The sequence below is a fragment of the Coregonus clupeaformis genome, chromosome 13, assembly GCF_020615455.1.
Source record: "Coregonus clupeaformis isolate EN_2021a chromosome 13, ASM2061545v1, whole genome shotgun sequence".
Lineage (NCBI taxonomy): Eukaryota > Metazoa > Chordata > Actinopteri > Salmoniformes > Salmonidae > Coregonus > Coregonus clupeaformis.
In genome coordinates, this window is record NC_059204.1 from 17,255,192 (window position 1) to 17,279,264 (window position 24,073).

Consider the following 24,073-nt stretch of genomic DNA (forward strand, 5'->3'; position numbering starts at 1 on the left):
TGATTGATCATTGTTTTTATTAATCTTTAAGAAATGTTAGAATTTGTCTTCGACTTGGACAGAGTATTTTGTGTAGATTGTTGACAAAAAAAGGACAATTACATCCATTTTTATCTTTGTAACACAATAAAATGTGAAGTAATCCAAGGGGTCTGAATACTTTTGCAAGGCAATGTAGAAATGGCATCCGAACATTAACATAAGGTATAACCATACGCATCTTTCTATCCTAGGGCTATGCTAGTTGCACAGTGAGTATCCACATCAATGGTCACATACATGTCTTGAGGAGTGCTGGACTGGTCTGAGAGTGGAGGAAGTTAGTATGAGTATTGTCCCAGTATCCCATGTCAAGTGGTGATGTCATGGCCTCGACGGAATGATCCCAAACTGTGTTAAGGGAGAGGCAGGAAGCACAACGTTAGATTACATTTCTCGTAAGGCTGACATGTTTAGATGCAACCACATTATCAAGTCAGTACAACATTTTTCTCATTTCTAACCCCAATGCTGCCAGTGCCTTGAATAGAAAGCAAATAAGTAATTTTGTGTTGAGCAAGGTAGGGTGAAGTTTCTATTTCCAAGGATATGTGCTACTATGGTATGGCAGTGTTTCCCCTTTATTCATTTAGCATGTTGATGCCACTCCCCAAAATCAGATAAAATGTAAAACATTTTCATATTTTTATTTTACTGGTCAAAAGTTTTAGAACACCTACTAATTCAAGGGTTTTTCTTTATTTTTACTATTTTTTACATTGTAGAATAATAGTGAAGACATCAAAAATATGAAATAACACATGGAATCATGTAGTAAGCAAAAAAGTGTTAAACAAATCAAAATATAATCTTATATTTGAGATTCTTCAAATAGCCACCCTTTGCCTTGACAGCTTTGCACACTTGGCATTCTCTCAACCAGCTTCATGATGTAGTCACCTGGAATACATTTCAATTAACAGGTGTGCCTTATTAAAAAGTTAATTTGTGGAATTTCTTTCCTTCTTAATGTGTTTGAGCCAATCAGTTGTGTTGTGACAAGGTAGGGGTGGTATACAGAAGATAGACCAAGTCCATATTATGGCAAAAACAGCTCAAATAAGCAAAGAGAAACGACAGTCCATTACTTTAAGACATGAAAATCAGTCAATAAGGAAAATGTCAAGAACTTTGAAAGTTTCGTCTAGTGCAGTCGCAAAAACCATCAAGCGCTATGATGAAACTGGCTCTCATGAGGACCGGCACAGGAATGGAAGACCATTCGAGTTACCAGCCTCAGAAATTGCAACCCAAATAAATACTTCACAGAGTTCAAGTAACAGACACATCTCAACATCAACTGTTCAGAGGAGACTGATTGAATCAGGCCTTCATGGTCAAATTGCTGCAAAGAAACCACTACTAAAGGACGCCAATAAGAAGAAGAATTTTGCTTGGTCCAAGAAAAACGAGCAATGGACATTAGACTGGTGGAAATTTGAGATTTTTGGCTCCAACCGCTGTATCTTTGTGAGACACAGAGTAGGTGAACGGATGATCTCCGCATGTGTGGTTCCCACCATGAAGCATGGAGGAGGATGTGTGGGGGTGCTTTGCTGGTGACACTGTCTGTGATTTATTTAGAATTCAAGGCACACTTAACCAGCATGGCTACCACAGCAATCTGCAGTGATACGCCATCCCATCTGGTTTGGGCTTAGTGGGACTATCATTTGTTTTTCAACAGGACAATGACCCAACACACCTCCAGGCTGTGTAAGGGCTATTTTACCAAGAAGGAGAGTGATGAGTGCTGCATCAGATGACCTGGCATCCACAATCACCCGACCTCAACCCAATTGAGATGGTTTGGGATGAGTTGGATCGCAGTGTGAAGGAAAAGCAGCCAAAAAGTGCTCAGCATATGTGGGAACTCCTTCAAGACTGTTGGAAAAGTATTCCAGGTGAAGCTGGTTGAGAAAATGCCAAGAGTGTGCAAAGCTGTCATCAAGGCAAAGGGTGGCTATTTGAAGAATCTCAAATATTAAATATATTTTGATTTGTTTAACACTTTTTTGAATACTACATGATTCCATGTGTTATTTCATAGTTTATGTCTTCACTATTATTCTACAATGTAGAAAATAGTAAAAATAAAGAAAAACACTTGAATGAGTAGGTGTGTCCAACCTTTTGACTGGTACTGTATATTTCTGCCGAGACACGCTTTTAAGATCAGAGTGACAAGTTACAACGTATATTTGTAGCAACCAGAGCGAGCAGTGGCGATTAAATGCATTTTTAAAACGTTTGATGCATTCAGAGTCTTTGGGTTTTTCAATTAGATAAATGCAGATGTGAAACCCTATGCTTCAGCCTATTTATTTAAAACATCTATGCTGCATCACTTGGGCTACAGGTTATAATGCTTTTAAAGGGGAAATTATATTTCAGATGGTGTCAACATAATTATATTTTCATGCATTTTGGAATAGAATGTACTTTGCAAAAAGACAACAGAAGTGACCTTCTCACAGTCATTCTATTTAAACAAATCTACCCGCTGCTGAAAAAAATCCTAGGGTATGGTTTGGTATTGTATTGTATGGCATGAATTGTAAGTCGCTCTGGATAAGAGCATCTGCTTACTGACTAAAATGTCAAATGTGTGTGTGCCTCACCAGTCCAGCAGCAGCACAGCTCCCAGCAGTAGTAGCAGGACAGCCAGCAGACAGGAAGAGATGACTGTGATGACCACCATTCCACCAGAGCGCTTCCCTATCCACTCATCTATGGAGGACCAGGACTTCACTGCACAGACACAGAGAATAGAATAAAATGTTTAAAAATAAATAAAAACAGAGTAAAATTGGCCTTTAAGAGGGAACACAATAAACCTGTTTTTGAAACCTTCATCATTTTCAATTCAGGCCAGGGCTTTTGTCTCCCCGGAGTGGAACGACCGGTAAACATCTTGTGCTGATTATAGGCTATATTTGTGCAATAATAATAATAATAATAATAATAATAATGTTCATTGTTTATTTTAGTGGCTTTATCTTACTTGATGTTAGAGAAATGGGATATGACCATTTAGACTCCGAGACCACGCCTCTGGAGACTGGATCAATGAGGATGTACTTCACCCTGAAAAATAAGAAAATACACATTTACACGTGACCTGCACTGACCTTAAAAAGACCACAACATATCCATAAATTATACTTTTCAATTAGGTGGGATATTTCTAGGTGTAAAAGGTTGGTTGCTTTCAAGACTGATAATGACTTAAACGCATCCTTTATATATATATATATATATATATATATATATATATATATATATATACACACACACACACAGTGGGGAGAACAAGTATTTGATACACTGCCGATTTTGCAGGTTTTCCTACTTACAAAGCATGTAGAGGTCTGTAATTTTTATCATAGGTACACTTCAACTGTGAGAGACGGAATCTAAAACAAAAATCCAGAAAATCACATTGTATGATTTTTAAGTAATTAATTTGCATTTTATTGCATGACATAAGTATTTGATACATCAGAAAAGCAGAACTTAATATTTGGTACAGAAACCTTTGTTTGCAATTACAGAGATCATACGTTTCCTGTAGGTCTTGACCAGGTTTGCACACACTGCAGCAGGGATTTTGGCCCACTCCTCCATACAGACCTTCTCCAGATCCTTCAGGTTTCGGGGCTGTCGCTGGGCAATACGGACTTTCAGCTCCCTCCAAATATGTTCTATTGGGTTCAGGTCTGGAGACTGGCTAGGCCACTCCAGGACCTCAAGATGCTTCTTACGGAGCCACTCCTTAGTTGCCCTGGCTGTGTGTTTCGGGTCGTTGTCATGCTGGAAGACCCAGCCACGACCCATCTTCAATGCTCTTACTGAGGGAAGGAGGTTGTTGGCCAAGATCTCGCGATACATGGCCCCATCCATCCTCCCCTCAATACGGTGCAGTCGTCCTGTCCCCTTTGCAGAAAAGCATCCCCAAAGAATGATGTTTCCACCTCCATGCTTCACGGTTGGGATGGTGTTCTTGGGGTTGTACTCATCCTTCTTCTTCCTCCAAACACGGCGAGTGGAGTTTAGACCAAAAAGCTCTATTTTTGTCTCATCAGACCACATGACCTTCTCCCATTCCTCCTCTGGATCATCTAGGTGGTCATTGGCAAACTTCAGACGGGCCTGGACATGCGCTGGCTTGAGCAGGGGGACCTTGCGTGCGCTGCAGGATTTTAATCCATGACGGCGTAGTGTGTTACTAATGGTTTTCTTTGAGACTGTGGTCCCAGCTCTCTTCAGGTCATTGACCAGGTCCTGCCGTGTAGTTCTGGGCTGATCCCTCACCTTCCTCATGATCATTGATGCCCCACGAGGTGAGATCTTGCATGGAGCTCCAGACCGAGGGTGATTTACCGTCATCTTGAACTTCTTCCATTTTCTAATAATTGCGCCAACAGTTGTTGCCTTCTCACCAAGCTGCTTGCCTATTGTCCTGTAGCCCATCCCAGCCTTGTGCAGGTCTACAATTGTATCCTGATGTCCTTACACAGCTCTCTGGTCTTGGCCATTGTGGAGAGGTTGGAGTCTGTTTGATTGAGTGTGTGGACAGGTGTCTTTTATACAGGTAACGAGTTCAAACAGGTGCAGTTAATACAGGTAATGAGTGGAGAACAGGAGGGCTTCTTAAAGAAAAACTAACAGGTCTGTGAGAGCCAGAATTCTTACTGGTTAGTAGGTGATCAAATACTTATGTCATGCAATAAAATGCAAATTAATTACTTAAAAATCATACAATGTGATTTTCTGGATTTTTGTTTTAGATTCCGTCTCTCACAGTTGAAGTGTACCTATGATAGAAATTACAGACCTCTACATGCTTTGTAAGTAGGAAAACCTGCAAAATCGGCAGTGTATCAAATAATTGTTCTCCCCTCTGTATATATATTGCTATGGTATTATGGTACCTGACAGTGGAATCCGGAGGTAGGACCCCATTGCAGTTGGTGCTGGTGCAGTTTCCCGCCGCACCTACTCTGAAGTACTTGATGCCAGGCAACTGGTCACAGGGGAAGTCCTTAGGGCGTCCCAATTTGGTGACGAAATACATTCTATTAGTCTGACTGCTGAAGGCCATAGGGTATGGAGAGGCACTGACGATCTGTACTGGTTCCAGCTTGTCAATGTCAAAGTTGTTGACGCCTGATGTGCAAAGGGCCATGAAAAAAGACAAAATGATCACTGGGCTGGACAATCGTACATCTATTTATCTAGTATCGGATTTGATTTTGATTTAGCTGCACTGGAATTGTCGTCTGAGGGATTAATCATTATTAATAATTTTATCAAAGTTAAGATTTGTATTTATTAGGGATCCCCCCCCCCTCAATGTCTTTAAATACTTTGCCACATCCAGTTGAGACCTACCTGGTCCAGAGGCGATGGCAGCCCATACTTGACAGGTGCTTTGACTGCATTTGAGCTGGGTCAGTGTGTTGAAGTAGCACAGAGGCTGGCCCAGCACAATGGTACTGCTGGTTACCCTGCCGCTCGCCTCATAGGGGAGGATCTCAGGAATATAATCCAGAGACACAACTACACAAACAGAACAAAAAAATGATTTACTACTTCTGGATAATTCATTTTAATGCTGTAGATTTTAAACCAGACCCACATGAAACCTCACAGTATGGCTCTGTATTAAACCCTTTCTCTCAAAGCTGGGCCACACCGCTGTCATAGAAGTAAGATCAGAAACATTTCCAGAGAAGATATCAGTTTGTGAGTAGTTTATCTGATGGCCTCTTTACCCATTACCCTCCCTTGGAAGATGATAAACAGCCCTTAAGAGGAAGGGGTGGCTATCTGCTCATTATCTAGCTAGTGGACTAGATTCTACGTTCTGAGAAACATATTCTTGATTTTGCTGTCTGATCCTGATGCAAAACATTTCTACAGATGTACACCACTCGCTACCAAGACACCAGGGTTTGGATGCTCTCTGTGGGAGAGCATAAGAAACGTGACTCTTGTTCTTCCTCCCAGTCTTGTCATGTCACAGAATTCTTGAATCTGTCTGTAATCTCAGACAATGGGAGGACAATACAAGCTCAAGTGAATAATTACTGTAGAAAGGCCTCATTATGCTTTCTCAGATTGTCATTACTTTCAGATGGATAATTGAATTCACTACAGTAACTATTAATATCATAACTAGCTGTACTGATCTCTGATGCTGCAGTAAAAGTGCATACAAATGATCTAATTTCTTGTTTTGGATAGTGACAATCACACCCGCATGTTGTGGCTCACTGAGGAGCTAGGTCACGGTGTACACCGACCATGTTTGCACTGCAAAGATCTCTTAAGGATGAACAGTAAAACAAGGGGGCAGTACGCACCCTGAGGGGGAGAAAGCACCATGTCCATTTTCCTGAAAAACCAGTCTATCCTATTATCTTATCATCCAAGTGAATGGTTACAAGGGCATGTTTAGAATAAGGACACATTTCTATTCCAACTAAAAACAAGCACTTATTCATGTAGCCATCTTTCACCATGTTTTGCTCTTTTTATGTTGACCAATAGCATAATTTATGGAGTAAAACAGTCCTAAAAACTATTCTATGACCTATTCTACATCAACAGCATATATCAATTTTAGCTTATCAATTGGTATTGATAAGACCAAATCTAATCATTCAATCTGTTAATAAAAAAAACTGATTAGGTTTTAAAAACGTTAACCAGTATGGCTACATAAAGTTAAAGTATTTGAAAGTATTCTGTTTTCGATCATCAAACATTTATTTGGGTCTTGTAACATTTTGATCTTTATTAGCGATAGCCTAGGTTCAATAACATATATAATAAAACCAAATTAAGAGCATTCTTTCAACATGATAGCCTGTATGTAAGTGAAGGGTGGTTAGAATACAATAAAGTATTAAGCCTATTAAAAAATGATGACGCATTAAAAGATTAACAAACTTTGTCCAAGTTATCAATAAAGCCCTGTGCTCACATCACTACCCTCCCCGAAACATATAGGTTTGGCTGTAACACTTACTTTGTGATCGGACTCCGAACATAAATGCACGGATGAAAAATGTATATAATATAAACGTCCAAGACATCGCAGATATTTGTGTTGATATTGAGACTGTCAAAATGTGCCTCCGATGTTCCTACAATTAGTATTTCGCTAGACAAAATATATTTTCCAGTAAGTTATCGTGTCTTCTCTGTGGTGTGTGCAGGTGAACTGAAACTGTAACGTTAGTAGTCTGTGGGAGTTCACCTTTCCTGGAGAAACGCCAATAAAACGTTCGTCAAGGACACAACTTTAAAAGTATAATTAAATTAGCTAAATTATAACCACAAAATCGTAAGCCTCCAATGATAATATAAGCTCAAATTCCTACAAAATCAATAAAATGCCATCTTATATACATAAACTCAAGGCCGGACCTAGGCATAAGCGACCACTTTCGGTCCCGCCACCAAAAAATAAATACAAAACTTAGTGTTGAGAGTTAGAATAGTAGAATACACAAAGGTGCAATTTCGAAATGTGGTTCTGCATCATAGAGGTCTTCATAGGTCTACCCGAACCCAAATGCCCGAGACCCGACAGGGTCCATGTCCAGAATTCTAACTTGTCCCTCTGTCTGGGTCAGGTCCTGTTTGATTGTCATCGGGTCTTGGGTCTATGTAACTACAGCTGATAGACCCGTGTGGACCCTACCATGGCTCTGCATAGCCTATAGCATATTTATTTTTGGCTAATAAGGTGAATGTATTGACTTATAGAAGGCCTAGCCAACATATAAAATACCTATTCCTTAACCAGAAGAGCAACTTGGCTGATTAACATAAATCAGGTCTAGGTCTGGTTGTCCTCGGGTCCATTCGGGTTCCCCTTTTTTTGGGGGGGGGGGGATAGAATCCGTACGTCCGGGTCTGATTGCCCTCGGGTGTGTTTAGGACCTCTAGTGCATAAGCGGTTTCTCTCTTGTTATGTCAGTCACTGACAGTCACTCAACTAGCCCATATCAGCTACATTTATTTTAGATTGGTAGGTTAGTCTAGCCAGCTATCTAAACTTGCATACTCTTAGAAAAAAGGGTTCCAAAAGGGTTCTTCAGCTGTCCCCATAGGAGAACCCTTTTTGGTTCCATGTAGAACCCTCTGTGGAAAGTTTTTTTACATGGAACCCAAAAAGGTTCTACCTGGAACCAAAAATGGTTCTTCAAAGGGTTCTCCTATGGGGAACAACATTTTGCTTAGGGCCCCAAAAAGGCTAGGGGGCTTATTAATGCTGCAAATTTAAACACACCAGGTGTGTTTACACATTACACAGTAATGATGACAGCATACAGGGGACATGAGATAAATGGGTTGTTATTATTATGTACTCCTCTTTCTATTTTGATTATTGTAAAAATAAATATAATTAATATGAGGTAAAAAAATACATTTTGATTCGCTCAATTGCATATATATTTTATATGCCAAAAATCATTGCCTCCAAATAAATGTAGCCTATAATATGTGACTTTTAGCATTGTATTTTAAACTCCAGTTAAAAAAGTAGACCTCTAAATAGCCATCAAACTAGTTATTAATTTGCATTATACCCCAGCCTTAATATCATAAACATATTGATCATGAATGAAATGTATGTTGGCAATGGACCACTAAGTGCAACATTTTCATCCGCAACATTTTCTTCTTGCAAACCCTCACTACAATTCTGTGGCTGGTTTTGGCAAATCATAGTCAGTGTAGCTCTTGAGCCTAATTGGGTTAGTGACATTTTGGACACGAGAGGCTATGGTTCCCTGCGGCTCATCCTCATAAGCACGGTTTACATAGGGGGACGGAGTGGCATACATGCGCAATGATCCTGGAACTTGGATGGTCTGTTTCTCCTTCCAACAGCAACTGCTGAGGACATAGAGGGTTTGAGAAATCAATTAATGTCAGGTAGCCTATTAGATACATGCTACATAGCAGACTATGGAAATAGACACAGTCAAATCCAGATATATACCTCAGCAGCTGGACCGTCTCCATCCCTACTCTAAACCATTATGAACCAAAAGGCACAACTCCTGGACCTGTTATGGGCATAATGTGCCAGAACATAGAACTCCCCAACAATTGTCCCTATGTCTATGAAGTTCAACTGGGAAAGGTGGTAGGTTATATAACTCACAGGGCATAGATTACATTTACGTCATTTAGCAGACGCTCTTATCCAGGGGGAGGGGTAGAAGGATTACTTTTATACTATTCCAGGTATTCCTTAAAGAGGTAGGTCAGCATGATGAGCAACAGCAGCAAGGCCAGGAAGGCACACAGAATAGACGTTAAGACAATCATGGCCGCAGACCTTCCCGCAAGAACATCATTAATGCTGTCAGGGTCTTTCACTGGAGGAATTGACAAATGGTATTGTTTTTATGTTAAGCAGAGGTACATGGACATTTCCGATAGACTGTATAGATTCAGAAAATATATGGGAAGCACTTACAAGAGTAAAGAGTGATGTTGTTGGACCAGACAGACTCCGCAACAACCGTCTTGTTCGCTGGGTTGATGAGAACATACTTAAATCTGAAATAGGAGAAGATAGATAGATACACACACACATATATATATATATATATATATATATATATATTCTTGAAAGGTCATAATTAAGGTTGGTTGCATTGAATCCACAAAATGGTACTTCAACTTAGATCCAAAGTCAATGCTTTGGGGTGAAGGAGGGGTTCTGACTTGGCAGTGGAACCAACAGGCAATACTCCATTACAGTTAATAGGAACAGTTCCCATCAGAGCCAACCCTGAAGTATTCTGTTACGACAGGGTGGTAGGTGTAGTCTTTCTGAAGCCCCAACTTGGCAGGAAACATGCATCAATATATTTTTAAATAGAGACACACACACACACCTGTCATCTTGATCAAGTTGCACTTGTTAAATAAATGGTCCAATTTCTCAATACTGGCTAAACCAGTGAGGGAGGTCAGGTTATTGTGCAACATACTGTATGAGACACTATACCTACCAACTGAGCACACACTGGTTGAATCAACATTGTTTCCACGTCATTTCAATGAAATTACGTTGAACCAAGTGGTCCTCTGTAGCTCAGCTGGTAGAGCACGGCGCTTGTAACGCCAAGGTAGTGGGTTCGATCCCCGGGACCACCCATACACGAAAAATGTATGCACGCATGACTGTAAGTCGCTTTGGATAAAAGCGTCTGCTAAATGGCATATTATTATTATTATTATTATTAGTAGTAATTGATTCTCCTCTCAAATTGTAGGTGAAGTAGAAAGATTTTCCAAATGAACAAAGTGTGAGTGGGTTTTCCAACCCGGTGCGTCAATCTAAGTAAAATAAAATAAAAATACCAGTCAAAATCCGTCAGTTTAAACTAGAGATAAACGTCTCAATCCACCCCATCCACCTATGGGAGCCTTCTGCATCTGTGGTGGAAGGTGGCCGAGCTACGGAGGTGTTTGTCAGACCATGAGACATTCTGAAAAATCTGTCTTCTCACGAAAACGTCTGTAGCGTCCGAATGGTTTGGCCTACAACCTAATAGGTTTCACTGTCACGAACACGATGGTGTTCTTAGTTTTGCTCTACGACCCCCACAAGTTTCACGGGACTCGTCTAAAGGTAACAGGTACCAGTTATTTTTAATTTTTATGAATGGTAGTATGGAGGTACAGTGAATTCGGAAAGTATTCAGACCCCTTGACTTTTTCCACATTATGTTACGTTACAGCCTTATTCTAAAATTGATTAAATTGTTTTTTTCCCCTTCAATCTACACACAATACCCCATAATGACAAAGCAAAAAACAGGTTTTCAGAAATGTTGGCAATTGTATTAAAATAAAAGAACTGAAATATCAAATTTACATAAATATTCAGACCCTTTATTCAATACTTAGTTGAAGCACCATTGGCAGCGATTACAGCCTCGAGTCTTCTTGGGTATGACGCTACAAGCGTGGCACACCTGTATTTGGGGAGTTTCTCCCATTCTTCTCTGCAGATCCTCTCAAGCTCTGTCAGGTTGGATGGGGAGCGTCGCTGCACAGCTATTTTCAGGTCTCTCCAGAGATGTTAGATCGGGTTCAAGTCCGGGATCTGGCTGGGCCACTCCAGGACATTCAGAGACTTGTCCCGAAGCCACTCCTGCATTGTCTTGACTGTGTGCTTAGGGTCATTGTCCTGTTGGAAGGTGAACCTTCCTCCCAGTCTGAGTCCCTGAGCGCTCTGGAGCAGGTTTTCATCAAGGATCTATCTGTACTTTGCTCCGTTCATCTTTCCCTCAATCCTGACTAGTCTCCCATTCCCTGCCACTGAAAAACATCCCCACAGCATGATGCTGCCACCACCATGCTTCACCGTAGGGATGGTGCCAGGTTTCCTCCAGACGTGACGCTTGGCATTCAGGCCAAAGAGTTCAATCTTGGTTTCATCATACCAGAGAATCTTGTTTCTCATGGTCTGAGTGTCTTTACGTGCCTTTTGGCAAACTCCAAGCGGGCTGTCATGTGCCTTTTACTGAGGAGTGGCTTCTGTCTGGCCACTCTACCATAAAAGGCCTGAATGGTGGAGTGCTGCAGAGATGGTTGTCCCATCTCCACAGAGGAACTCTGGAGCTCTGTCAGAGGGACCATCGGGTTCTTTGTCACCTCCCTGACCAAGGTCCTTCTCCCCAATTGCTGTTTGGCCGGGCAGCCAGCTCTAGGAAGAGTCTTGGTGGTTCCAAACTTCTTCCATTTAAGAATGATGGAGGCAACTGTTTTCTTGGGGACCTTCAATGCTGCAGACATTTTTTTGGTACACTTCTTTAAGACTCTGCAAGCTAATATTCTCCTGTCTGCTGGCTGCTCATAGCAGTGGGGCCGTTGCGTTCTGTTGCCTAGCAACCACATAACAAATAATCATGCAGTGGTCATGCTGATAGGGGTGAACTACACCAGGATTTTTGGAGTCAACTCGGACCTCGACTCCCAAAACACGTTGAAACTGCAGCTCACACACCACCTCATTATTGCAGAGTCCTACTAGGAAAACTATTTTCGTGTTCTAGAGGACTGGCATGAGCATGATGCTGCCCATTTGCTTATCAACTTCTAAAATGACTTTTCTTAAAATATAGAAGGTGATGTGTAGGAACTAGAATATTCCTGTTATATTTCTGCTGTGCGCAGCCTTGACAGATCCCATGTGATGATACAGGGATAAGCCTATTGTTTGCTGTGTTATAGGCTATAGCCCTATTTAGACTGAACTAGTATTACTAGAGACGTTCGTAATATTAGTTTGTTTCAATGTTTATTCGCCACATGCACAGGCTACAACAGCAGAAACTCAGCACCTCTGACTAATACCAGTGGATAGCCAGCTTGATAGTTTCACGCATTTATTCAGAAAAAAGATTGGTCTTTAATAGTGCAAATGTTTTATGGAAAACACAGTTTTTCAGCAAAAACTCGAGTCATGTACAGTATGCTTTCTCTGGAGTCAACTGAATACACAAAAGGAAGTCCAAATAACATTGCAAAATAGTTCCATGCGGCCTAAATACAATACCATAAAAAAAAAATCAAATCCCTACTTTCTTTAATTGTTGTAACTTGTTTTCACTTATCATCCATAACTTACATAACTGAAACAGGTAAATACCTTTAAGATCATATCTTAAAGATCATCCTTGATATTCAGAACTTTAACAATCCACTAAAAACTATTCAGACACTCAACATATTGTGAATATTACAACTTATACTTTTATGAAAACATCCACTTACTTTGCCCCATCCTAGTCAACAGATAGGCACAACACCACATAGAAGAGTAATGCCATTTCTTCAAACACTTTGGGATGCTGTATGGTGCTGCCTGCTCCTGGGAAAGTGATTGAACTTGGCTGATGTGAACCGTTTTAAAAGTCCTGACCACATTCCTAGATTCCCTACCCATCCCCTTTTAAAAGAGAATGAATCAAACAAACACAGGTTGGTTTGTATGGGTGTGTGTGGTTATTCCTGATAGAAACTGTTTGTGGTGTTTTGCAGGCCTAGACATGCCCATTCTTTTGTCACATTTTGTTTGATTTGCTTAATACACCAAAACCTCATGGCATAGCCCATGTTGACTTATTTCATGCAGGTGAATATTCTTTGACATATTCTGGGCAGGTATGCATTACCAGTTACCCAATTGTTACTTCATTTTTCCAGAGATGGGGTTTTTCACATTGTAAACAAACAGGTTTAGGAAATAATCACATTATGTCCTCCAATTGGCACCTTCATCCCCCCCCTCCTCTCCCCTGTAACTATTCTCTGGGTCATTGCTGTAAATGAGAATGTGTTCTCAATCAACTTACCTGGTAAAATAAGGTTTAAATGTCGAAGCTTGAGAAGCTGAAAATATACCAGCAGAACTATTAATACACTGCTCAAAAAAATAAAGGGAACACTTAAACAACACAATGTAACTCCAAGTCAATCACACTTCTGTGAAATCAAACTGTCCACTTAGGAAGCAACACTGATTGACAATACATTTCACATGCTGTTGTGCAAATGGAATAGACAACAGGTGGAAATTATAGGCAATTAGCAAGACACCCCCAATAAAGGAATGGTTCTGCAGGTGGTGACCACAGACCACTTCTCAGTTCCTATGCTTCCTGGCTGATGTTTTGGTCACTTTTGAATGCTGGCGGTGCTTTCCCTCTAGTGGTAGCATGAGTCTACAACCCACACAAGTGGCTCAGGTAGTGCAGCTCATCCAGGATGGCACATCAATGCGAGCTGTGGCAAGAAGGTTTGCTGTGTCTGTCAGCGTAGTGTCCAGAGCATGGAGGCGCTACCAGGAGACAGGCCAATACATCAGGAGACGTGGAGGAGGCCGTAGGAGGGCAACAACCCAGCAGCAGGACCGCTACCTCCGCCTTTGTGCAAGGAGGAGCACTGCCAGAGCCCTGCAAAATGACCTCCAGCAGGCCACAGCATCCGCCAAACCCAGATTAGTCCGTTGGACTGCCAGATGGTGAAGTGCGATTCATCACTCCAGAGAACGCGTTTCCACTGCTCCAGAGTCCAATGGCAGCGAGCTTGACACCACTCCAGCCAACGTTAGGCATTGCGCATTGTATCTTAGGCTTGTGTGTGGCTGCTCGGCCATGGAAACCCATTTCATGAAGCTCCCGATGAACAGTTATTGTGCTGACGTTGCTTCCAGAGACAGTTTGGAACTCAGTAGTGAGTGTTGCAACAGAGGTCAGACAGTTTTTACGCGCTTCAGCACTCGGCGGTCCCGTTCTGTGAGCTTGTGTGGCCTACCACTTCGCGGCTGAGCTGTTGTTGCTCCTAGACGTTTCCACTTCACAATAACAGCACTTACAGTTGACCGGGGCAGCTCTAGCAGGGCAGAAATTTAACAAACTGACTTGTTGGAAAGGTGGCATCCTATGACCGTGTCACGTTGAAAGTCACTGAGGTCTACTGTAAGGCCATTCTACTGCCAATGTTTGTCTATGAAGATTGCATGGCTGTGTGCTCGATTTTATACACCTGTCAGCAACGGGTGTGGCTGAAATAGCCGAATCCACTAATTTGAAGGGTTGTCCACATACTTTTGTATATATAGTGTATGCTCACAACTTTCACACAAAGTTATCCTATGTACAGTACCAGTCAAAAGTTTGGACACCTACTCATTCAAGGGATTTTCTTAATTTTTACTATTTTCTATATTGTAGAATAGTAGTGAAGACATCAAAACTATGAAATAACACATATGGAATCATGTGTTAAACAAATTAAAATATATTTTATATTCTGGATTCTTCAAAGTAGCCACCCTTTGCCTTGACAGCTTTGCACACTCTTGGCATTCTCTCAACCAGCTTCACCTGGAATGCTTTTCCAACAGTCTTGAAGGAGTTCCCACATATGCTGAGCACTTGTTGGCTGCTTTTCCTTCACTCTGCCATCCGACTCACCCAATCCATCTCAATTGGGTTGAGGTTGGGGGATTGTGGAAGCCAGGTCATCTGATGCAGCACTCCATCACTCTCCTTCTTGGTCAAATAGCCCTTACACAGCCTGGAGGTGTGTTGGGTCATTGTCCTTTTGAAAAACAAAATGATAGCACTAAGCACAAACCAGATGGGATGGCGTATCGCTGCAGAATGCTGTGGTAGCCATGCTGGTTAAGTGTGCCTTGAATTCTAAATAAATCACAGACAGTGTCACCAGCAAAGCACCCCCACACATCCTCCTCCATGCTTCATGGTGGGAACCACACATGCGGAGATCATCCGTTCACCTACTCTGTGTCTCACAAAGATACAGCGGTTGGAACCAGAAATCTCAAATTTGGACTCATCAGACCAAAGGACAGATTTCCACCGGTCTAATGTCCATTGCTCGGGTTTCTTCGCCCAAGCAAGTCTCTTCTTCTCATTGGTGTCCTTTAGTAGTGGTTTCTTTGCAGCAATTCGACCATGAAGGCCTGATTCACGCAGTCTCCTCTGAACAGTTGATGTTGAGATGCGTCTGTGAAGCATTTATCTGGGCTGCAATCTGAGGTGCAGTTAACTCTAATGAACTTATCCTCTGCAGCAGAGGTAACTCTGGGTCTTCCTTTCCTGTTGCGGTCCTCATGAGAGCCAGTTTCATCATAGCGCTGGATGGTTTTTGAAACTGCACTTGAAGAAACTTTCAAAGTTCTTGACATTTTCCAGATTGACTGACCTTCATGTCTTAAAGTAATGATGGACTGTCGTTTTTCTTTACTTATTTGAGCTGTTCTTGACATAATATGGACTTGGTCTTTTACCAAATAGGGCTATCTTCTGTATACCACCCCACCTTGTCACAACACAACTGATTGGCTCAAACGCATTAAGGAAAGAAATTCCACAAATTAACTTTTAACAAGGCACACCTGTTAATTGAAATGCATTCCCCATGAAGCTGGTTGAGAGAATGCCAAGTGTGTGCAATGCTGTCATCAAGGCAAATGGTGGCTACTTTGAAGTATCTCAAATATATTTTGATTTGTTTAACACTTTTTTGGTTACTACATGATTCCATGTGTTATTTCATAGTTTATGTCTTCACTATTATTCTACAATGTAGAAAATAGTAAAAAAAAATAAAAAAAAACCTGGAATGAGCAGGTGTCCAAACTTTTGACTGGTACTGTATGTTAAATATAACACTTGCTGTAGGACTTGATACAGAGATTGTTTTTCAAAATGAGACAAAACCTGATTCATCATCTGTGTAAAACTGTAGTGATAGGAGGTCACTGTTTTTAAAAGAAAGGACATGTTAGGTCTTCTCCATTGTAAAGCAAAGTGTATTTTCCCCAATGGACATGCTGTAGTAGTTGTTACTAAGGTGGTGTGCGTTGTAGTTTGCGATCCCATGGCTGAGTGCAGTTGAAGTTGATCTCTCTATCTGGTCTTTGGATCAGCCATAACTGCAAACACACAACCCCAAGAGACATTAAATTGGTAAAGGATATGTAATAAATGGTCTATATAACCTGGTATTACTTAGAAATGACCTGATAATTTCATAATTTTGTTGCCTTTGCATTTATTGAAATTAAAATAGCTAACTACTATTTGATTCCAGGTTAAAAGTACCCATTGTTAGGTTCACTCCCTGTGTGCCTCACCCGTCCAGCAGCAGCACAGCTCCCAGCAGTAGTAGCAGGACAGCCAGCAGACAGGAAGAGATGACTGTGATGACCACCATTCCACCAGAGCGCTTCCCTATAAACTCATCTATGGAGGACCAGGACATCGCTCCACAGACAGAGAAACACACATAGACATGATCAAAATACAAAAACGTACGGTAATTTTGCAAATTTCTTTTACAATGTCTAAAAAATGTGAGCACATAGGTGTTATAAGAGTTACAGGTTGGGCACCAGCTAGTTTCAGAACGTATTGTTTTGCTGTTTGAGTCCACCAGTACGTATTTTACTCTAGAAGAAAGGGGAGATACACAAGAATAAGGATGGTCACAGGTTATAACAGGACCGTGTCAATAATGCCACTTATTTCAACCTGTATGTAAACCAAATCATCTCTGCTGAATGGCAAAGCCTACAGACATAAGCATCTGGTAAGAACAAGTAAGATGCAGTTCGGTAGGAGAAAACACATAAGTAAATTATTACCTGACAGTGGAGCCTATTGGTAGGACCCTATAGCAGTTGGTCTCCTCACAGACCACTTGGGCCCCCACTCTGAAGTAGGAGGCTCCAGAGGACATACCCCCACAAGGCAAACTGCTCTGAGCCCCAACCTTTGTCAGGAAGTAGTTTGGGGATACTTGAGTCCGGAAGGCATCTGAATAAGGTGACTTGATCAAAATGTCACTGCTTGTTTTCTCGCTCTCAAACCTCAATGCCTGTTGGTGAGATTGTCAATAACTATTATATAATAGTGACATCAGAGGAGCTTGCCATTCACACATCTAAAAATATAAATAATCACTTTGATCATGGGGAACAGAATCTCTTTCCCCTGACATTTCTATTCACCATTATAAGACATCCATGGACTCACTAGTATTCTTGGCAACCACCAACCATATCTCACATTGGTTTGTAGCGCAAGCAAGGCAGCTCAGGCTGTCGAAGTAGCATAGTGGTAGTTCCGGCATCATTGTTGTACTGGTCAATCTATCTTTGGCTTTTGTGATACGATCAGTGGATGTCAGTCATTTGCTCATGCAGTTATGACAAAGCACCATTGAAAAATGTGTAATACATTACAAAACATGTTACAAAAACACAAATAATGGTATATAATCTCAATTATATCTACTCAAATGTCTGATTCCAAATTAAATACAAAAAGGTACAGTGTACAGTAATCTTTAACACCGTATGTCATGGAAGAAGGGGAGCCAATTAAGCAGAGGATCAAACTTACCCTCTGCTTTGATGACACTCATCCAGACACACATAATGAGTCCTATGGCTATTTCCCCAGAGGCCACGGTTTACTACAACTTTTAAAATGGTCATCTCTCATTATTCAATAGGCTTCCTTTGTAAGGTGTACTAGCCAAGGATGAAAATGCCTGGGATACCATTACTGCTGATTAGAAAACTTCAGACCCTTGACAATAGCCACCGAACCTGTCTGGCAGGTGTGAAAACTGAGTAACTGTGGGTGGGAGTCCTTGGCAACCAACAATACACATATTTGAGAAAGGAAAATAACAAAGCATTACACCAATCTTGTTGTACAATGGAACCGCCGGTAGCCGATTTGCAAGTCAAGGTCAAAAGGTATGCCATACCAGCAAACTAGTTAAAAACTCATTCCATTAAAGACTACAAACAAAATGTGTTGATATGAGACCGTAAACAAGACATACGATAGCATCATAGATATAGGCAGGTCTTGTTTACATAGTCATCTGCAATGCCATCCAAATTCATTTCACATGGAGGGTGGAATGAGTGGAGAGCGACCCCTATAGGAGTATTATGTCCTGCTCAGCATTGTGGAAATAGCTTGAAAGTGCTACCTAAAGTAATTGTATAGCTAGTGAAATTGGGTTATCATTTAGTGATACATTCCAGAAGATTCTATAGGGGGAAAAATACAGCAAATATAGGCCCAATTCTACCCAGATGTTTATGAAAAATATATACACAAGCATAGTATAAAATAAAATGTGAGAAATAATGCTACCACACAACAGGAAACTGTTTCAAAGTAGAGACATGCATGAAATTAACACCTTGATCATCATATTCATCAGGGAACACAGTAGCAAAAGCTTTTTGCAACGGAAAACGAAAATGAGCACGTCTTATTTCAAGTTCAGGTAGTCCCTCCCTGTTTCAGCCCGTTTTCTTCCATTTGGTTACAACCCAGCTTTGTCAACCTCAATTCACAGAATCTAACTACAACCACAAGTTGGGAAGAATATCAGTTACCCAACAGAGGCTCATCTCCCTTAGTTCTCTCTCAGACAATGTCTGAATCCATGACATTGATCAAAGCTGGGCTGTGTTGCTCGGCTGTGTTGACTGTACAGGTATTAGATGTTGGCCCCCCGTTCAATTTCTTCTTGGAACATGTCTCATGACCAGGTGCCATGCATTCACCTCTTCCCCATGACGAAGCTGGGCGCCTCCGCATCATCCTCAGCCTCTCTCTCCTGGTCGTCCTCTTCACTGCTGGAGGAGGACTTCTCAGAATCTAAACAGAGGGGACACCAAAAATAATCAAAATCAGCCTCTTCTGACATAATGTATTACCCTTAACATTTTCCACTAAGAAACCGATCTGTTTCCCAAAACCATCATTAATAACGTTGCGCTTGTAATCTAACGAATGCATCAAACCACTCGTAGAACTGCTAAGTGCGTCGTTAGATTATATTTTGCATTCCCAAGTCAATTTACAACATACGAGGTGAAAGTGGGCTCTAGATGAATATAACTCCTTTTAGCATGGAGATTGCAATTGACGGCTTCCACCATTTAAAAGTAGTCAACAGGGTGGGGATTTCTATGGGTTGGGAGCGATCAGGCAATGATCAGTGCTAGGGCTGGCACGCTAATTGCATAATCGTGTAACCGATGTTAATGAAAAAAAAAAACGCCATAACCGTCTTCAAAATATATTTTCTAAAATGAATGTATTATCAACTTCATTCAAGTAGTAGATATACTTTCCCAATAGCAGTAGTGTAAATTTATAATTGTTAACAATTGTTTTGCTACCTGAATCCATTTATATCAAACTGTCTCCATCTCCTCCCAACGCACACACTCTCCTTCAAAATGCGCTCCCTTTGATGCTGTAACATTATCTGTACTACAGTGCTGGTTTGTAAATATGGTAGAATATGCTAACATACACCCTTAAATCACCACTATGCTGAAATTAGCTATCAAATATCATTATTGGTGAGTGTGGACATTTATAAGCTAAAGTCAATCATCAATGACGTTATAAAAACCGAAGTTGAGATCCATGCTAGGCTAGCGAACGTCAAGTATGTATGCAACATGTTGTCGTGGAGAGTAGACCCCAAAATAAATAATAATAATACAATTTGCCTAAGCAACTAGGCTGACGTAGGCTACTGATTAGCCTTGAATATTTAGGTTAGTAGATATTGTCAGACGGCTCCATATGCATTCATAATCAATCGCCCAGTTAATGTCGTTCACCACTACCTGATTCCTTGACTACTTGCCCTTTGACTCCTGGTATCGACTCCAATTTCTGGGCGTCAAGCTTCGATTTCACTAGGAATCGAGTCCTTAGAGTCAGTATTTTTGCAACGGAGGAGACAGAATAGTTGCCGTAGGCTACTTCAGACAACAGAAACTCTTGCATCTTTCACATCAAAGAAAGAGCGAGCTAGCGAGGGAGAGAGAGGGGCACTGCCAGGCATAGTCAGGTCGGCCACCAGGCAAATCAGATCATGTCTCTATACTCTTCTTTCCTGTTTACAAACAGAAGCTCAAACAGGAAGAACCCGTGATGCGCTCCGTTGAGAAATAGTATGCCGAATCGGAGGCTGTTGCAAGACTGCTTTGCTAGCGCTGACTGGAATATGTTTTGGGACTCCGCCGATAGATTCGACGAGGTAACCACCTCAGAAATGCATCGCCGACGTTGTCCCCACAGTGAAGGGTCGCTGCTTCCCCAATCAAAAGCCCTGGATTAACACTGAGGTACGCGCTAAACTAAAGGACAGAGCTACCACACACAGGGCTATCACAGCCAACCCCAAGGCTACAGCTGAGGACAGGAACGCGTCCAAGAAGTCCCGCTATGACCTCCGCAGAGCCATCAAACAGGGAAAAGGATAATATAGGAACAAGATGGAATCCTATTGCACTGGCTCCGACGCATGTGGCAGGGGCTACAGTCCATTACAGATTACAAAAGGTAGACCTAGCTGTGATCTAGCCAACGATGCCGCTCTACCAGACGAACTCAATGCATTTTATGCACGCTTCGACAAAAACAACATCGAGCTGTGCACGAGGGCCCCCGCCATCCCAGAGGACTGGGTGATCTCGCTCTCCAAGGCAGACTTGAGTAAGGTTTTTAATTTGGTCAACATTCGCAAGGCCACAGAGTCAGACGGTATCCCAGGGCGTGTTCTCAGAGCATGTGCAGACCAGCTGGCAGGCATCTTCACAGTCATTTTCAATCTCTCCTTGTCCCAGTCTGTAATCAACCTGGGAAAGGGGATACCTAGTCAGTTGCACAACAATGCATTCAACCGAAATGTGTCTTCCGCATTTAACCCAACCCCTCTGAGTCAGAGAGGTGTGAGGGGCTGCCTTAAAATCTGGGTTTGCTTTTGAACACAATTGCTGCGCTCCTCTGGAGAGGAGACTTGACTTCTATACTGCAGTCTGAAAGGCACCCGAGAAGAGTTGTTGTTGGGAGTTAACTGCCTTGCTCAAGGGCAGAACAACATTATTTACACCTTGCCGGCTTGGGTATTCGAACCTTTCAGTTACTGGCCCAACACTTAACAGCTATGCTACCTGCCGCCCCTGATACACTGTTATAACATTGTGTTTTTGTGTTTCTGTTTTAGTCCTTTCTTATTGAGTGTCTATGTGACTGTGCCTTTCAGACTGCTGTATAGAAGTAAAGTCTCCTCTCCAGAGGAGCGCAGCAATTGTGTTCAAAAGCAAACCCAGATTTAGAAAGCTAAAGGACTGTTTCTATAGACCAAACACTGACTTCCTTAATCGCTACTTGTTTCAACCTGGCCATCATTCCTGTTCCCAAGAACTCCAAGGCTACCCGTCACAATGACTACCGCCCTGTAGCACTAACATCGTAATCATGGAGTGCTTTGAGAGGCTGGTCATGGCACACATCACCGCCATCATCCCAGACCCACTCCAATTTGCCCCAAAAATTGTGAAACACTCCAGCCACCCAAGACATGGACTGTTCTCCATGCTCCGATCCGGCAGGCGGTACCGGTGCATCAAGGCTCAGAAAAACACTCTCCTAAACAGCTTCTATCCCCTGGCCTTACATGGCTAACAATTAGTGCTTTCTCTCTCCCACAGACTTTGCACACTCTTGGCATTCTCTCAATCAGCTTCATCAGGTAGTATTTATATATTCCTACTACCAGTCACTTTTTATGTATAAACCAACCTAAACCCTTCTCCAGTACGCCTATACATTGAATAAGGTACTGGTATTGACCTGTATACATTTGCATTCTCGTGTTTCTTTAACTCATCGTAGTTTGTGTGGTTTTTATTCTTACTTTTCATTATATTTTCTATTACCCTATATTATAATTATCACTACATTGTTGGGAAAGAGCTCTCGAGGTAAGAATTTCACTGTACTGTTTTACACCTGTTGTATCCTGTGCATGTGGCGAATAAACATTGAAACAAACTAATATTACGAACGTCTCTAGTAATACTAGTTCAGTCTAAATAGGGCTATAGCCTATAACACAGCAAACAATAGGCTTATCCCTGTATCAACCCATGGGATCTGTCAAGGCTGCGCACAGCAGAAATATAACTGGAATATTCTAGTTCCTACACAACACCTTGTATATTCCATTACCGTCACAGCACAGCCCTAATCAGAGTATTCTTAAAATTGGGTTGCCTATGGTTCAAGCTATATCACCGCCATCTAGTGGACACAATACATGAATGACACGAGAGTTGGTTCAGGAGTCCTGCAGGTGGCAGTAAATCACCAACATTACATGTACACTTTTTCAAACGAATTGTTCAACGAATTGTGTAAAGGCTAGGAATGGGCAGATTTCTCCATTCCCTTCTCCGGCCGTTGTATTGGGCAGTTCAATGGTGAGAAATGTCTCAGTCCCTGGAGCAAAAACGTTGTGCTATCCAGGAGCAAGAGTACAGGCCATCAATAAGCTGATCCCAAACACTTTAAACCAGCATCAGGAAATTGCGTCTATCATAGTTCATGTGGGATTCAATGACATTATGAAGGGCAGTTCAGAACAGCTGAAGATGGGTTTAAAGAACTGATTTGGTCACTGCTTGACACGAACAAACAACCCATAATATCTGGCCCTCCGCCCTCCCTAAATCGTGGCATTGAACGTTTCAGCAGACTTTTAGCCCTCCATAATTGGCTACAAGACTATTGCAGCTCTGTGGGTGTAACATTTATTAACAATTTTGATACCTTCTGGAAACAAAGCTCATTTTATAAAGAGGATGGGATCCACCCAAATCATTTGGGTTCCTGGTTCCTTTCACAGCATTATAAGGCTAAGTTGAGACAATGACTTATCAATGACCCAAGCCCAGCTAAGTTAATCTCTACCATAGTGTTGCTGAGTTGTCATAACGCTTCAGCAAATGTACATTATCCCAGGGACGTTGGAAGGCACAATGTAAGTAACCTAATTTATGTCCCTCTTACTGCCCTGAAAGCTTCTGCTGATCCCACAGCTATTGTATGCAGTAGTCATGTGCCTATGAACCAGAGTTATACTGTTAGCACTGAGGTAGTGTGCCCTAGTAGGAAGTCCACTGTGTGCAGCTCACCCTGAACATAAATAACATGAGCATGTCTACTTCTGCTAAGCTTCCCAGTAAAGCAATGAAAACAATCAAGCATCCCAGAAAAGTGCTAAAAATAGCCAACGTTAACATATGTAGCTTAAAAAACAAGGTTCATGAAATAAATACATGATTTGTTAGTAACAGATGACATTCATATTCTGACAATCTCTGAAACTCACTTAGATAATACCTATGATGATACAGTGGTAGCAATACATGGTTATATATCTACAGAAAATACAGAAATGCCAAAGGTGGAGGTGTTACCGTTTATATACAGAACCACATTCCTGTAAAGCTTAGCGAGGATGTCATGTTAAACACTGTTGAAGTAATATGGCTACAGGTTCATCTGCCTCACCTAAAGCCCATTCTGGTGGGAAGCTGCTATAGACCAAGTGCTAACAG

At 41.6% G+C, this 24,073-nt stretch overlaps 2 protein-coding genes across 6 annotated transcripts in view; both read right to left on the bottom strand.

Annotated features, from left to right (window-relative positions):
* LOC121578875 (uroplakin-3b) lies at positions 1 to 17,355 on the bottom strand. The gene is made up of 9 exons (XM_041893198.2): positions 17,261 to 17,355; positions 16,998 to 17,065; positions 16,751 to 16,880; positions 9,545 to 9,627; positions 5,434 to 5,601; positions 4,974 to 5,208; positions 3,044 to 3,126; positions 2,661 to 2,790; positions 1 to 390 (listed from the first exon to the last, which is right to left on the bottom strand). The coding sequence occupies exons 1-9, from the start codon at positions 17,353 to 17,355 to the stop codon at positions 351 to 353; spliced, it is 1,032 nt and encodes a 343-aa protein (XP_041749132.2). The 3' UTR covers positions 1 to 350.
* Positions 16,229 to 24,073, bottom strand: part of LOC121579362 (PRKR-interacting protein 1 homolog) — a 12,929-nt gene continuing 5,084 nt past the window's right edge. For 2 of the 5 annotated variants that reach the window (XR_006661687.1, XR_006661689.1), the window contains exons 6-8: positions 19,211 to 19,304; positions 16,751 to 17,493; positions 16,229 to 16,549 (exon numbers count right to left, since the gene is read on the bottom strand). Coding sequence is in view for 1 of the 5 variants with exons in the window: in XM_041893898.2 (XP_041749832.1) it covers positions 19,207 to 19,304 (98 nt within the window). In the remaining 4 variants the exon portion in view is untranslated. Of the gene's footprint in view, positions 16,550 to 16,718; positions 17,494 to 17,832; positions 19,305 to 24,073 lie in introns of those variants that run through there. The other 3 variants (XR_006002899.2, XR_006661688.1, XM_041893898.2) reach the window with 3 other exon arrangements.

Bases quoted from the DNA above. Each gene is read 5' to 3' on its own strand.
- LOC121578875 (XM_041893198.2), bottom strand. From the start codon at position 17,355: ATGTCCTCTGGAGCCTCCTACTTCAGAGTGGGGGCCCAAGTGGTCTGT. The intron at 17,066-17,260 runs GTAATAATTTAC...CCTTTCTTCTAG, and splicing joins CCAATAGGCTCCACTGTCAG to AGTAAAATACGTACTGGTGG. The intron at 5,602-9,544 runs GTAAGTGCTTCC...CTGTTTGTGTAG, and splicing joins CAACATCACTCTTTACTCTT to TTGTGTCTCTGGATTATATT.